This window comes from Podarcis gaigeae, assembly GCF_964106915.1.
Source record: "Podarcis gaigeae genome assembly, chromosome: 16".
In the NCBI taxonomy this organism is placed as follows: domain Eukaryota; kingdom Metazoa; phylum Chordata; class Lepidosauria; order Squamata; family Lacertidae; genus Podarcis; species Podarcis gaigeae.
The window spans coordinates 828484-844079 of NC_139693.1; the positions used below are offsets into that span (position 1 = coordinate 828484).

Below are 15596 nucleotides of genomic sequence, written 5' to 3' on the forward strand. Positions count from 1 at the left end.
CAAGTGGTTTATTAAATGCTCTAAATGGAAATGAACGAATGATTTCATTTCTATACCCCTCTATAAAGAAAAAAAATCTCAAAAGTGGTTTACAACTCATTAAAACATGAAACAATCCAGAATATAACAAAGTCAAGTACATTTTGCTTTCCCCATATTTATTTATTTACCTACTTACTTTATATAGCTGCCCGTAGCAGAAGGACTGCAGGAAGCCAGTGTGGTGAGGTAGTTAAGAGTGCAGGACCAGGACCTGGGAGATCACGGTCCAAGTTCCCTCTCATGAGATATTATTACTATTATTATTATTTTATTGTAAAAAAAATATTGCCACCTAGACATTCTGTATGGCAACCGTAACCCAGGTTTAAGGTGCCGTTTGGTGATTAGCTTCTATGTCTGTGTTTCTAACACTGCTAATTCTAGAGGAAACATCTCCATCTAAGGCCCAAGACTGGGCTGATGAGAGCAAGAGGTATCTGGTGTTTCCAGTCTCAAAGACAGAGCAAGGAATTTGGCCAGGGTTAAGGAGGGTGGTGCTGTGGGTTAAATCACAGAGCCTAGGGCTTGCTGATCAGAAGGTCGGTGGTTTGAATCCCCGTGACGGGGTGAGCTCCCGTTGCTCAGTCCCTGCTCCTGCCCACCTAGCAGTTCCAAAGCACATCAAAGTGCAAGTAGATAAATAGGTACCGCTCCGGCGGGAAGGTAAACGGCGTTTCTGTGCGCTGCTCTGGTTCGCCAGAAGCGGCTTAGTCCTGCTGGCCACATGTCCTGGAAGCTATACGCCGGCTCCCTCAGCCAATAAAGTGAGATGAGCGCCAGAACCCCAGAGTCATCCACGACTGGACCTAACGGTCAGGGGTCCCTTTACCTTTAAGGAGGGCCACATATAATAATTAAGTAGGTGGCTCCTCCACTCCCCCCCCTAAAAAAAACCGCACACCCATAGGATTCTTCTAGTTGCTGGAAACCAAAGGCAGACAGCTCTTGTGCACGCATCCTGCTTGAAAGATTCCCACAGGCATCTTATTGGCCACAGGATGCTGGACAAGATGGGCCCCATTTAGCCTGATGAAGTAGACTCTGCTTATGTTCTTATGAACATAAAGGTAAAGGGACCCCTGACCATTAGGTCCAGTCGTGGCCGACTCTGGGGTTTCAGTGCTCATCTCGCTTTATTGGCTGAGGGAGCCGGCGTTCAGCTTCCGGGTCATGTGGTCAGCAGGACTAAGCCGCCTCTGGCGAACCAGAGCAGCGCACGGAAACGCCGTTTACCTTCCCGGCGGAGTGGTACCTATTGATCTACTTGCACTTTGAGGTGCTTTCAAACTGCTAGGTGGGCAGGAGCAGGGACTGAGCAATGGGAGCTCACCCCGTCACGGGGATTCGAACCGCCGACCTTCTGGTCGGCAAGTCCTAGGCTCAGTGGTTTAGACCACAGCGCCAGGAAGCTGCTTTTTCCAAGTCCCTCAATCTCAGCATTGTGCACACTGACTGGCACTGGCTGTCCAAGGTTTCAGGCAGGAGTTTTACACAGCCCTCCCTGAAGATGCCATTAGGGGCTGAAGCTGAGACCTTCTGGAAGCAAAGCAGACGCTCTACCTACCACTGAGTTATGACCCTTTCCCCTGGAGGATAAATACTACTGGAGAATACATAATTGGGATTATCATCGCTCTTCACAGACATGTTAATCCTCAGATCAGCTACCAAAGCAGAAGGGAAGCGCAGGATGCGTCCTTCTGCCATTGGTCAAGGACTAGCGGCCCATGGGAGACTGCGCCCACTGTCTCCCAGGAAAACAGCAAAGGGGAGACCAACCTAGCCCTCTCCTTCAGCCAGAGAAGGAGTTTGCCTCTCCATTTCATGTGAGGAAAGACATGGACCACCTGTCCTCAGACCATGGAGAAGGAAGTCTGCTGCTCTCATCATGTCCAATGGGATGAGGATTTGTGTATACTGTCCTCGGGTCCAGAATTGGACCACTTGGAGCTGGAAGGCCCAGCCAACTTGTCCCCTTGACCCATGCCCGTCCTGGATGATTAGAGCATGGCCAGACGAGGTGCAGACCCCCCTGGGTGAGATCATCAACTGGTCCCTTGGCACGGGGACTTTCCCAGGGGAGTTGAAGGAAGCAGCGGTGCGTCCGCTCTTAAAGAAAACATCTCTAGATCCTTTAGATCTAGCCAATTACCGCCCGGTTTTGAATCTTCCGTAACTGGGTAAGGTAATTGAGAGAGCGGTTGCCAAACAGTTTGGTAGGTTTCTGGATGAAACATCGGCTCTGGATCCATTTCAGTCCGGCTTTCACCCTGGTTATGGGACCGGTCTGACCCTTATGTTTCCCTCCCCTTATGGTTTTGATTTATGGGCTACTACTAAAATGAGGCTGCGTTTTAAATTGTATTTTAACCCGTATTTTAATTAACTGTTGTTGTTTTTTGTCCCGTCCCCCCCCCCCATTATGTTTTATTGTAATTTTATTGGTATTAAGCTGCCCTGAGCCTGGTTCTGGCCGGGGTATAAATAAAAATTTATTATTTATTATTAGAGGTTGTTACATACAATCTGCAATTAGGTACAAATGTTTTACTGTAAGTTTTACAATATTGTTAAATTACGTTGCACACTGATTTGTTACGTTGTGGTGAAAAATCAACATACAAATCCTTTTTCAAAATAAAACAAAATTTTTAAAATCTATTATATAGCTGCATGGAACTCCTTCCTCAAACAGACGCATCATGAGTGGGTTTAAGGCAAGGTGGGTATCTCAGAGGGTACTTGGCACTGCAAACTGCTTTCTGGCTTCAAGGGAAGTCATAGTACCACGGGTGTAGCCATGGGGGGGGAGGGAGGGGCAGCTGCCCCCCCATCAAGTAAATAAACAAAAAGACTTAACTGACCAATCGTGTCACAGATAGCTCGGTTCTGCTCCCTCCCCCAACAGAAGGCTTTGCTGCGTCCATGCATAGTACCACTCTATCCTGCCTTGGCCAGACTCCACCTGGAATCCTGCGTCCAGTTCTGGGGCCCCCTGTGTAATGATATTGAGAAGCTGGAGTGTGTGCAGAGGGGGCGACCAAGATGATGAAGGGTTTGGAAACCAAGCCTGATGAGGAACAGCTGGAGTTGGGTATGCTTAGCCTTAGAAGACCGAGAGAGGACATGACAGCCATCTTCAAATATCTGAAGGGTTGTGACGTGAAAGACGGAGCAAACTGGTTTTCTGCTTCTCCAGAGAGAAGGACTCAAAACAATATATTCAAGTTACAAGAAAGACAATAGGAAGAACTTTCCTACAGTAAGAGCAGTTTGACAGTGGAAGGGTTTGTTGGGTGTTTACTAGCTCCATCTGGTACGCAGGCTGAGACCCTACCTGCCTGCAGACTGTCTCGCCAGAGTGGTGCATGCTCTGGTTATCTCCCACTTGGACTACTGCAATGCACTCTACGTGGGGCTACCTTTGAAGGTGACCCGGAAACTGCAATTAATCCAGAATGTGGCAGCCAGACTGGTGACTGGGAGCGGCCGCAGAGACCACATAACACTGGTCTTGAAAGACCTACACTGAGTCCCTGTACGTTTCCGAGGACAAGTCAAAGTGTTGGTGCTGACCTTGAAAGCCCTAAACAACCTCAGTCCAGTATACCTGAAGGAGTGTCTCCACCCCCCATTGTTCAGCCCGGACACTGAGGTCCAGCGCCGATGGCCTTCTGGTGGTTCCCTCCCTGCAAGAAGCCAAGTTACAGGGAACCAGGCAGAAGGCCTTCTCGGTGGTGGCACCCGCCCTGTGGAACAGCCTCCCACCAGATGTCAAAGAAATAAACAACTATCTGACTTTTAGAAGACATCTGAAGGCAGCCCTGTTGAGGGAAGCTTTTAGTGTTTGATGCATTACTGTATTTTAATATTTTGTTGGAAGCCGCCCAAAGTGGCTGGGATATTATTATTATTATTATTATTATTATTATTATTATTATTATTATATCTGTCAAGGATGCTTTAGCTGCAATTCCTGCATTGCAGACATTTGGACAAGTTGATCCTTAGGATCCCTTCCAACTCTAGAATTCTATGATTTCTTGCACCGTCCCTTTTGCCGCTGACTTTGCAGTGCTGATGTGACTTAACCACATCTTTTAACGTGACTCACTGCTGTAAAAAAAAAACCCATGGAAAAGCAGGGTGCAGAATATTTGAAATAGAAGATATGGATCTGCAAACACTTCCGCCTCCCGTTTGCCCACACAGACCAACATCAGGTGGGTGTGGAAGAAGAGGGGAAAGTAGAAGGCAAATCCCCAAACCCCCTCGCCCTACTCAGAAAAAAATGCCTTCATGCCTTCCCGCTCCTAAGGCATTACAGCGTCACAGGCCAGGCGTGGGGAACCTCCGGCCCACAGGTAAAGTTTGGCCCAGCTCCTCCCAGACAGTGTCCACCTATCCCACCCCTGAGGTGAGGTGTGGCTGGATCCATGGGGAATCCAACTTCACAGCAGAAAGCAGGCCTGAAGACCCATCAGATGTCACCGTGCCCATCAGTGAACAAGCGGGCAGCCTGGGAGGCCCATCAAACACGGCCCATGAGGCTGCCGGTCTGATTAAGGTCTCCACCCCACCAAAGGCAAACAGACGTCTACATAGAAATGTGCTAGTAACGTCAACACCAGTGACCATCAGATGCACTTTATGCTTCAGAATTACAGTTACAAGAACATAAGAAGAGCCTGCTGGATCAGGCCAAAGTGGACCCATCCAGTCCAGCCTCCTGTCCTCACGGTGGCCTCAGCCCAGTATACCTGAGGGAGCATCTCCACCCCCATCATTCTGCCCAGACACTGAGGTCTAGCTCCGAGGCCTTCTGGCGGTTCCCTCCCTGCGAGAAGCCAAGCTACAGGGAACCAGGCAGAGGGCCTTCTTGGTGGTGGCGCCCGCCCTGTGGAACACCCTTCCAGCAGATGTCAAAGAGAACAACAACTACCAGACTTTTAGAAGACATCTGAAGGAAGCTTCTAATGTTTAATAGGTTATTGTATTTTAGTGTTTTGTTGGAAGCCGCCCAGAGTGGCTGGGAAAACCCAGCCAGATGGGCGGGGTATAAATAATAAATTATTATAATATTATTATTATACCCAGATGCCCATCATGGGAAGCCCACAAGCAGGACACGAGCCTTCCTTTCCCCTTCAGCTATTCATTTGTGGGGGATCTTTCGGTCATGGTGGCGGGATTTATACGCTCATTGTCCGCCTATCCCGATTTTCCTCTTGCCAAGATCCAGGGAATCCAAGAACCACCTTGAAACACAACACAACTATCACAAAACAACAGCTAACATTATGACAAATCAGTTTGTCAAAAATATTTATCACTAGCTGCTCAAAGCCTGTTGGAATAAATACGCTTTAATATCCTGAACGTTGACAAAATGGGAAAGGGGAACAACTGAATCTCAGCCGGAAGCGGGTTTCACAAGTGGGGGGGCCTCCACAGAGAAAGCCCTGCCCCACACCACAGGCCTCACTCACAGGAAGGACCTCCACTATAGATCGAGAAGCAATGACAGGTAGGTATTGGGGGAGGCGTCCCAGAAAGTATGTGGGTCCCAGCTCCGATTTCATTTGTACCAACATCTTAAATGAGGCCAGGCAGTTAACTTGCCACAGGCGACAGAGGAGCTTTGCGCACCTGCATCAGACCAGTGCTGTCTAGTCCAGCATCCTGCTTCTCACAGGTGTCTCCAGGAAGCCAGGAGGGGGTGAGGGGAAACACCAGACAAGCTTCAGAAGTAGATTGCCCCTGGATGTGGACGTTTCAACACAGCCATCGCATTTAGGAGCAACTGATGGACCCGTCTTCTGTGAATTCCCCCCGTTTGTAAACCCAGGCCCATTAATGGAATCAGACATTGCTTGGTCGTGGTTCATGGGTTCACATCACCGGCCACACAATGATGTTTAGGGTGGTGACAGCCAGGTTGCTGCATCTCCTCTGGCGCATACATGGGATCACAGCAGGGTGCTGCTTCGTCAGTGAGGTTTATCACAAAGTGGGCCCTACGTGGGGATGTTTGGGCGTTCCAGACTCTCTACCTCCAGGCTGGATAGTTCCCACACTACTGACCTACCTGCCAGGGAATCCTTGTGTATTGTTAAGAATTCTGTGGGGTGCTCTATGGAGCACACTTAGTCCATGCAGAGCCCTGCCCACCTGGACCTCAACATAGGTAAAGGTAAAGGGAACCCTGACCATTAGGTCCAGTCGGGGCCGACTCTGGAGTTGAGGCGCTCATCGCACTTTATTGGCTGAGGGAGCCGGCGTACAGCTTCTGGGTCATGAGGCCAGCATGACAAAGCCGCTTCTGGCGAACCAGAGCAGTGCATGGAAATGCCGTTTACCTTCCCGCCGGAGTGGTACCTATTTCTCTACTTGCACTTTGACGTGCTTTCGAACTGCTAGGTTGGCAGGAGCAGGGACCGAGGAACTGGAGCTCACCCCGCCGCGGGGATTCGAACCACCGACCTTCTGATCGGCAAGTCCTAGGCTCTGTGGAGCGCCACCTGCATCCCATGTGGACCTCAACATAACCCCAAGTGACTCAACAGGGCACCCCAGAACACACTCTGTGTTCAGCTATGGCACCCACATTATGCAGCAGGAGGTGCCCTCAAGATATTGGAAATACAATTCTCATCGGCCGGTGCTGATGGGAGTTGGAGTCTGGAGGGACACCACCACCGCCCCCCTTGGAATAGCGAGTAGATAGGTCACAGAAGACAGGCTCTTCTTGATCTGCCCAACTCTAGACACCTCCCAGAATTCCCTGGCACCAAGTTTGAAAACCACCATAGCCTCCATGGACCAAACAAACAGAGGAAAGCGGAATGCAAGGGCTGGGGGAATGGGACAACTCGAATAAAGTTCAGCTGCTTCAAGGCACTGAAGGATCAGCCCAAATGTATCTGCAATAGAGGCAGAGCAAGAGAAAGCCAGACAGGGCATTGCCCCCTCGGCAGGGCCAAGTCGCAGGACCATTGCCAGCGTCTTGAGCGAAGGCCAACCCACCAGCCATCTGGGCTCTGGCCATCCTTCCTTCCCCCGCACGGGCTTACGTTCACCCATTCATAAATCGACCAGCAGCCACCGAACCTCAACCACAAGGCAAGGCGACGCTGAGCAAACCCAGCACCACCACTAACCCCCCCCCCCCCAAAAAACCCCCAACCACATCACCTACCTACCTGTCTAGTGCAGTCTGAGGCGGCCTCATGTTCATGGCTTGCGGTCAAATCCAGCACACCAGGGGGCTCACCCTGGGTCTTTGGCTGCCTGGGTGCGGGAGGTGGGGGGCGTCGTTTTCTTCCTGGCGAAAATGATTTCCGCTGCAAGTCTTCCTTCCCCCTCCCCAGGAAGAGAGAGACAAGAAGGCAAAAGTGATTTCTCCTCCTGCAGTCAAGAGCCTGGGTTCTGCCAGTCCATCACCTCCCGGGATATGTATTCTCCAGGCATCGCCCCCCAGCCCTTGCAGGACCTGATTCTTCTTATTCTTTTTCCTCTTCTTCTTCTTCTTCTTGACAACTCTCCTTTTCAAATTAACTCTCCCACTCTATCTCCCCCCAAAAAAACTTTTTTCAAGGTTATGAACGGGATTGGAAGAGCCAACTGGAACAGAGGCAGAGGTTCCCATCCAAATATTAAAGTCTTAACTGCAAAACACCGATCAAAACATCCTTATAATCCAGTTTTACCAGCTGTTCTTCTGTTTGCAGCGAGAGAGAGACACACACACAACACAGACGGAATAAAATATCGGGCTTTTACGCTGCGGCCTTTTCTCTTAAAGTAGCAGAGAGAGAGAGAGAGAGAGAGAGAGAGAGAGAGAGAGAGAGAGAGAGATGAGACCAACTTATCCTCTCAAATCAGTTGCTTTTCTCTTTCATGCGCTTCGGTTTCCTCGCTCCTCAGAATCTTGAAAAAATAAATTAAAAATGTGCAGTGCCAACGTCCAGTTCGATCATTTAAATAAAAAAAGGGGGTTCTTAATTATTTCTTGGAGGAAAACACAGGGGATATATATCTATGTATGTATATGTATACATATACACACACATATCCCAGAACACAAAGCTGTCGTGCAGAGAGAGGGGAATAAATTAAGTAAAGAAATACACACACAAACCCAGAATGTGGCATGGGGGAGGGGGTGCTGGAGGGGAGGGGAGGGGAGGGCAAGGGGTGGGGAAGGGGAGGTTTGGGGTCCTTGTTGTGAAGAAGCCTCCTGGCAAAAAAAGAAAGGAAAAGGAAAATGTCCTCCGAAGTTGCTTTCTCCTCGCCTCCTCTCTACCTCTCGCCCAGCAGCTTCCCTCGGAAGGGCAGCAGCCTCGCTTTGCAGCTCCTGAGACGCAGCTCCAGAAATGAATGAGCGAAGAAGGGACCCTCCATTGAAGAGGCGGGCGCGTCCCCTTTCCTCTCCTCCTCCTTCTTTTTCCTCCTTTTTCCTCCTCAGTCCTCTGGATCTTTGCAGGGCAAGAGGAAGGACAAACACATCAGCCCGGAGAGGGGGGGAGGCGGCGGCTGCAAGCGAAGCCCCCTCCTTGCACCAGCCACCATCTCTGCCTCTGCAGCAGCAGCAGCAGCAGCGCCTCCTCCTCCTCCTCTTTTTCCTACCCCGGGAGGGGGAATTCTCCCCCTGCCCTCTCTGTGCAATGGCCTAGAAACACGCCCCCCCCCCGCGCCCTTTGCAAGCCCTGCCTGCCTCCCAAGGGCCGTATTCTTGCTACCACTACTTTAAAAACAGAGAGAAACCACCACCCTTTGGCTGCGCTTCCTCCGGCGAGGTTTTTCCTCCCTTTTCTCCCCGGGAAGGCGAGGCCTAGTTGCAGACCTCCGAGCCCCAGCCTTTCCCAGCCCCGCTTCCCCACCCCTCTCGGGAGGAGGCAGCCCTGCCCAGCCTCCCCCCCCCCGGCCCCAAACAAGAGGGAGGGGCGGCAGGGAAGGAGGGAAGGAGGAAGGGGAGGAAGGAAGGAAGGAAGGAAGGAGGGCGCAGAGCGCAAAAGGGAAAGCAATGGGGGCGCAGGCGACCTCTCCTCCCTCCCTGGGCTCCTTGCCTCTCCTTCCTCTTCCTCCTCCTCCTCCTTCTCCTTCTTCTTTTCCTTCCAGCTCAAGGCTGCTGCTGCAAGGAGGGGGGGGCACGGACGGAAAGGCTCCCCGGCTTAAGCTTCGCCCTCCCTCCGTCTCCTTCCCAGCTAATCCCTCCCCTCTCTGCCTCCTTCTCCTCTCCTGCAGGAGGGATCCTTCTGCCGCAGGTGGGAGGGGGGAGGAAGAGGAGGAGAGACCCCCCCCCTTCATCATCATCATCCTCATCAATAACAACATTAGGATCAAGGCAATGGCTTTTCTGTGCATGCACTGGGCCGCCTGTGGCGCTGCTTTTTGCAAAGCCTAGCATGGATTCTTCATTCGTGGGTTAATGATTAATCCTCAATAGTCTCCGTCTCTTTCCTGCATCGTCATGAGGGCTGTTATTTATTGTGTTAACAAACACAGCTGTCAACTTTTCCCAAGGGAAATTCCCTTACCCCGAATAGGATTCCTCGCAAGGGGAAAGTGGACAGCTCTGTTAAGAGACCTGTAGATTTCTGTATGGTGCTGATAACGCCGAGGTTGCAGGTTCGATCCCTGTGTGGACCAGCTGCATATTCCTGCATTGCAGGGGGTTGGACTAGATGATCCTCAGGGTCCCTTCCAACTCTACAGTGCTATGCTATGCTATGCTATTTCGAAGAGGGTCAAAGGGGCATCTAGTCCAACCGGCTCCTGCAGCGCAGGAAAATCCCACAGAAGCAGTCCTGGAGCCATAGCTGTCAACTTTGCCCTTTTCTTGCGAGGAATCCTATTCGGAATATGGGGATTTCCCTTAAAAAAGGGAAAACGTTGACAGCGATGTCCCGGACCCCGGCACTCGGCGTGCACTAAGGTCAACAACAACAACTGTTTTTGTTGTTGTCCCTGCATTTATTAGGGATGGATCTGGCCTGATATCAGCGCACAAGATCAGATTCCCAAATGTCAGGTCTTTTCCAAGAAGGGGAGGCAAGGGATGGCTGGCTGGACAAAGTGGCTGCCCTGGCACTATTATGTCTAATAACTGGGTTTTTATTATTATTATTATTATTATTATTATTATTATTATTATTATTATTGTTATTAATCTGCCCTTCACTCACAGGTCCCAGGGCAGGTTACAAGCATTTAAAATTCAGAACTGAAAACAGTTAAACAGTGATTAACACTCAACCCCCCTAGCTGGGTCTACTCAGAAGTAAGTCCCAACCAGTTCAGTGGGGAATGGTAAGGGGGAATGTGATTGCAACCTAATACCAGTGCATTTGGGGGGGACGGGACGACAATGACGCATACCCCTAAACATTTTGTAAATCTTTGTACTTTTGTCCATTTACTGTATTAATTTTTCCCAATCTGAACTATAAAATGGTGATTTTCTGGAGACAAAATGAGAGCACCCCTAAACATTTTTTTAAAGGAAAAGCACTGCCTAATACTATTAGTCATCCATCACCACATATACACAGAGAAAAGATGTGACTATTACATAGACACCTGTCTTTTTGTGAATCGTCCATAAAAAAAAGTTGTTGCCACTTTTACAATTACTTCTAGGATATTACCTCGGATTCCTGCAATTTGATAAAGCATCCGCAAATAAAACTGTACTATTACGATTGTTCCTATTGTTTCAAGGTTATCGCCTCAGTCTCCTGTTATTTTGTAAAGCATCCATAAATGAAATTATCTTATTATTCTTATTATTCCATGTCCCGAGATCCATGGGCCAGAGCCCCGTTTCAAAAAAAAAAAAAAAGGTTCCCTGCCTTCATGAGCTTACAGTTTTGCTATGTGACAGGGAGGAGAAAAGTTTGGGAAGAGTTTGAGGTGGATGAAATGTCCTTTATTCCTGTTATTTCGGCAGCCCTGTCAGTTTCCCTCCCCAATGAGGGGTGGTCTGGCTTGATCCCTTGATCCCTCGCCCTCTGAGCATGCACAGAGTGCCCCTCCTGCCCATCTCTGCTCCGACCGCAGTGGCGTAGCGTGGGGGGCAGGGGGGGCCGGCCGCACCGGGCGCAACATCTGGGGGTTAGGGTTAGGGGGCGCAAATTACTTGCCTTGCCCCGGGTGCTGACAACCCACGCTACGCCACTGTCCGACCGGTTATATTATTGAGCTGTGTCCATACATTTTCACCTGAATCCAGAGACTTCAGGCTCTCAGCATCATCCGCCACAACCCATTTTAACTTTTTGAAAGTCTTAAATGGTTATTCATTCTTCTTATTCGTAATTTAATTATTTTTTTTGTAAGCTGCTTTCAGGGTTTGGGGTTTGTTTTCAATCAAGCAATGTATAGATCTTATGAAATAAGAATACCATAAGAACAGGAATAATTCAGTTGACCCCTCATCCCTAAAACATGAGCACTGAGGTTACTGAATTGAGGGGGTGGGCAAATATTCCTTTCAGAGTGAGGGGAGAAACAGAGTTTTTGACAAAAAAACTCACCCATATACCCCTCCGGTATAGCATGAATCTTATTATATTACATTTCTCACCCGCCCTCCACCATGAGGTCTGAAAAGGGCGGGTCAAAACAGCTTTTAAAATGCATTATTAAAATACACTATTCAAGAGATTAGAAAAGACCCTAAAATAGGAGATGGTGGAAGAAGATTGTAAAATTTAAAGTTTATATATAGAAATATTGTAAAATTAATGAGTGATAGAAAAATGGTGGAATGATATTTTATGGCCTTAGCAGAAATGTTATAAGGAGTTAAGCATATATAAGTATTTCAGTTTTAATGGAAAATAAGGTTAAAAAATATGTTATCTATAATATGATAAAAATTAGAGAAAGATGGAAAGGATTTGCTGAAACAATTAACAGAAGTGGAATACAAAAAGGGAGGTGAGAGGAGGTCGAGGAAACAAGGGAATGAAAGATAGAGTATGGAAAAGATGTGATGTATGTTTTTAAAATTGTTTTTTTTCTTTTAGGGTTAGGGTTAGGGATTGGGTTTAGTTTAATGGGTTTAGTTTAATGGGTTTAGGTTGTGTTTTGTATTGTCTATATATTGTATTGTCTTTTTTGTCTTTTTTCTTTTCTTTTCTGTTCTTTTCTTTTCCTTTTTTTGTAATCCTTAAAAGCAATAAATATTATAAAAAAGACCCTAAAATATCTCTTATGGGGTGTCAAATGTCTGGGGGGGGGGAAGTGGGTCTCTTCAGCAAGGCAGTTTCTGCCCCCCAGAAATGCCCCAATCCTGCTTCAGCCCCAGCGTCATGGCCGCCCCAGTCCCTGGGATAGCCTAAGGACAGGGCCGGCCCCAAGACACTTTGGGTTGCCCGAGGCAAAGGAAAATATATCCCCACCAAAAAAAAACACCACCCCCAGCATTCCCTTCTACTCTTTTTTAAAAATTTGCATTTTATTTATTTGTTAACATTCTTATATTACAACGGTGAACGTTGTCATATTACATTACGGGACTTACTATAATATATTTTCGAACATGTATACAAAAATTATATACAAATTTTATATACATAGAAAGAAAATGAAACAATCTTATTGCAATCTTTTCATTTCCTTGTGAATCGCCCACCACCTATTATTATTATTATTATTATTATTAATATTAATGTTATATATATTAATATTGTGGCAGGGACACGAGGCGCCTTACAGCTGAAATAGAAACAGCTGAAAACAAGGAAGGGTGATAAGCAATCAGGTTTTTTAAAAAAATTAAACAAATGTGGTGAGGTGAGAATATTCTCGAGAATGAAAATAATCTCGAGAATATTCTCTGCTAGAAAATTCTCTGGGGAATATTCTCCACAAACTGTTACTTAAAGCCTATTTTTTAAATAAATGTCTTTCTTGTGACAATTTATAAGTTATAATTTAAATACGTTGTGTGTTGCCTTACTTGTCTAAACAGATAGTAATTGGCATTTCTGATGTTATGTAACTTGTCATTACTGATTATTTGTGTTTTATTTTCTGGAAATAACAGCATTTGTTTTAAACTTTATATTGATTTTATTAGTGTTGCACTGGAAATACTGTACCATGTAGATATGCTTATTAAAGAACATACTCAAGTAGCGGACCTGAGGGTTTTTTTTATATTCCTTTTACTTTAAAAGCTACATTTCATACATACACAATATAATTAGAATTCAAAGTTGATGGTAAATATACGGTTAGTGACAGGCTTAATGATTAACACGAGTCATTCATGCTGAATTTTCAAGTTTGGTGCCAAAAATCAAAGAATGGGAATTCAATGCATTGCCCTATTGAAGAAAAGTACCTGTATAGTTTTTGGTTGCCATCTGAACAAGTTTACCCATGAATAAACATGTATATTAGCTAATTATATCACTTTCAATGCCTTTAATTTATATCATTTTCAATGCATTAAAAGGAATATTCTCCTATTTTAAATGAAAATTCTCTAATATTCTCATTAATCGAGAGTATTCTCGAGAATATTCTCCCACAGATTATTCTCGAGAATTTAGCATCTCTTGTCCCCCGACACCTGCCTGACCCCTCTGGGTCCGCCGCCTGAGGCAGTCACCTCACCCTGCTGCCCAATGGCTGGGCCGGCCAGGCCTAAGGGAAGCCTTTCCTTATATGAGCAAGTAAAAGAACATGTATATGACTGGCTGCACTACCATCAGATAAACGATATGTTCAAAAAGGATGTGAAAGAAAAAGGGTATAAAGAAAAAGATTCGAAATTTCAAACAGAAATTGTTAACAATGACTGTAAGATAATCTCGAAAATGAGGGACTTCCATTGCTCTTCTGCCCAATATCTTCTCTGGGTTGGTGGGGTTCACACGTCAGGTTTTTTAAATGTGTTATAAGTGTGAGTCGCTAGGCGTGTAATTCTTTGGGGAAGGCTGTTCTCCAACTGGAGCGCTCACAGGCCAGTGTTTCCCAGTTGTCTGTGTTTATACTACATTTTTTTTTAGATTTGCTTTGAGAGAGTCTTTAAACCTCTTTCGTTGACCACCAGCATTACACTTTCCATTTTTAAGTTCGGAATAGAGTAGTTGCTTTTGTACTTTTGTACTAGAGTATTTGTGTGAAAGGGACATGGGTGGTGCTGTGGGCTAAACTACTGAGCCTCTTGGGCTTGCCGATCAGAAGGTCGGCAGTTCGAATCCCCGTGATGGGGTGAGCTCCCGTTGCTCGGTCCCTGCTCCTGCCAACCTAGCAGTCCGAAAGCACACCAGTGCAAGTAGATAAATAGGTACAGCTCTGGCGGGAAGGTAAACAGCATTTCCGTGCACAGCTCTGGTTCGCCAGAGGCGGCTTAGTCATGCTGGGCACATGACCCGGAAGCTGTACGCCGGCTCCCAAGGCCAATAAAGTGAGATGAGCACTGCAACCCCAGAGTCGGCCACGACTGGACCTAACGGTCAGGGGTCCCTTTACCTTTTACAAGGATAACTGCTATCTTTCATAATTGGTTCTCAGTCGAAATGGAATTTTCACCCCCCTTTTTTTGCAGGCCAGGTATAAACAGCTACTTTTGTATTAGAGTGTGTGTGTGGGAACCCCTGGCCCCAAGGGCTAGGGATGTGGCCCTTTAAACCTCTCTCTCTGGCCCTCCAAACTCTCCCCACGATGCACCTCTCCTTGTCCCTGCTTTGTACCCTCCTTGGGTGTTTTTGCCTGGCCTGAATTGTGACCTTGAACTCTCATAATGCCTCTTGAACATAGATCATAGAGTTGGAACTGTTTGCCTGGATGGAGAATAGAGGTGTAGGGTGTGTGTGTGTGTGTGTGTGTGTGTGTGTGTGTGTGTGTGTGTGTGTGTTCCCTGCCTGAAAGCCAAGGGGTTGGGCCTTTGGTCTGGAATCCTGGAAGCTTTGCTGTCATGTTTGTGGCCGTTTCATGTCTACCTCCCATCTCTCGCTTTCTCCTGTGGCCTTGCCAATCACTCTCTTGCCTGTCAATTCATTCCTTACCCACCTTTGCAACAGACCAGCCAGTAAAAAGCACCTTCACCTGCCCAGGTAAGACAGGAGCAGCCATGATGCAGGATTCTATGCGGTGGGGAAGACTCTCAGCAGTGATGAGGTGACTTCTGCAAAAAGACAGCAGCTGCATCTCTTCTTAAAAAACCCTACAGTATTGATAGCCGCTCTTCCAAGAGGCAAGAAAACAGGCGCATCTGCCTTATACTGACTTAGACGATTTGTCCATCTAGCTCAGTATCGTCTACTGGCAGGAGGCTTCCCAGGGTTTCAGGTGGGGAATATTCCCAGTGCTACCTGGAGACGAGACTGGGGATTAAGCCCAGGGACAGAGGCTCTAACCCTTCCCCAAAGGTAACGCAGTCCTGTAGCTATGTTTTTTTGGGGGGGGCTCCTGCTTATTCTGCTGACTGGGGCTCACAAAATCCTACCCTGCTGGCATCAATAGGACTTAGGTGTAACCGAGATGAGCCTGGGTTCTTCCTTGTTTACCCTCAGAGTCATTTTCTTGCCTTCCGC

General features: G+C 47.3%; 1 protein-coding gene across 6 annotated transcripts in view; it reads right to left on the minus strand.

Annotated features, from left to right (window-relative positions):
• ARHGEF11 (Rho guanine nucleotide exchange factor 11) overlaps positions 1-9258 on the minus strand; it is a 63971-nt gene extending 54713 nt beyond the window's left edge. For 4 of the 6 annotated variants that reach the window (XM_083715486.1, XM_083715484.1, XM_083715487.1 and 1 more), the window contains exon 1: positions 7245-9062. In XM_083715486.1, coding sequence (XP_083571612.1) covers positions 7245-7279 — 35 coding nt within the window. In that variant the 5' untranslated portion in view covers positions 7280-9062. Of the gene's footprint in view, positions 1-7244; positions 9064-9110 lie in introns of those variants that run through there. The other 2 variants (XM_083715482.1, XM_083715485.1) reach the window with 2 other exon arrangements.
• Between the last annotated feature and the right edge of the window lie 6338 nt (positions 9259-15596).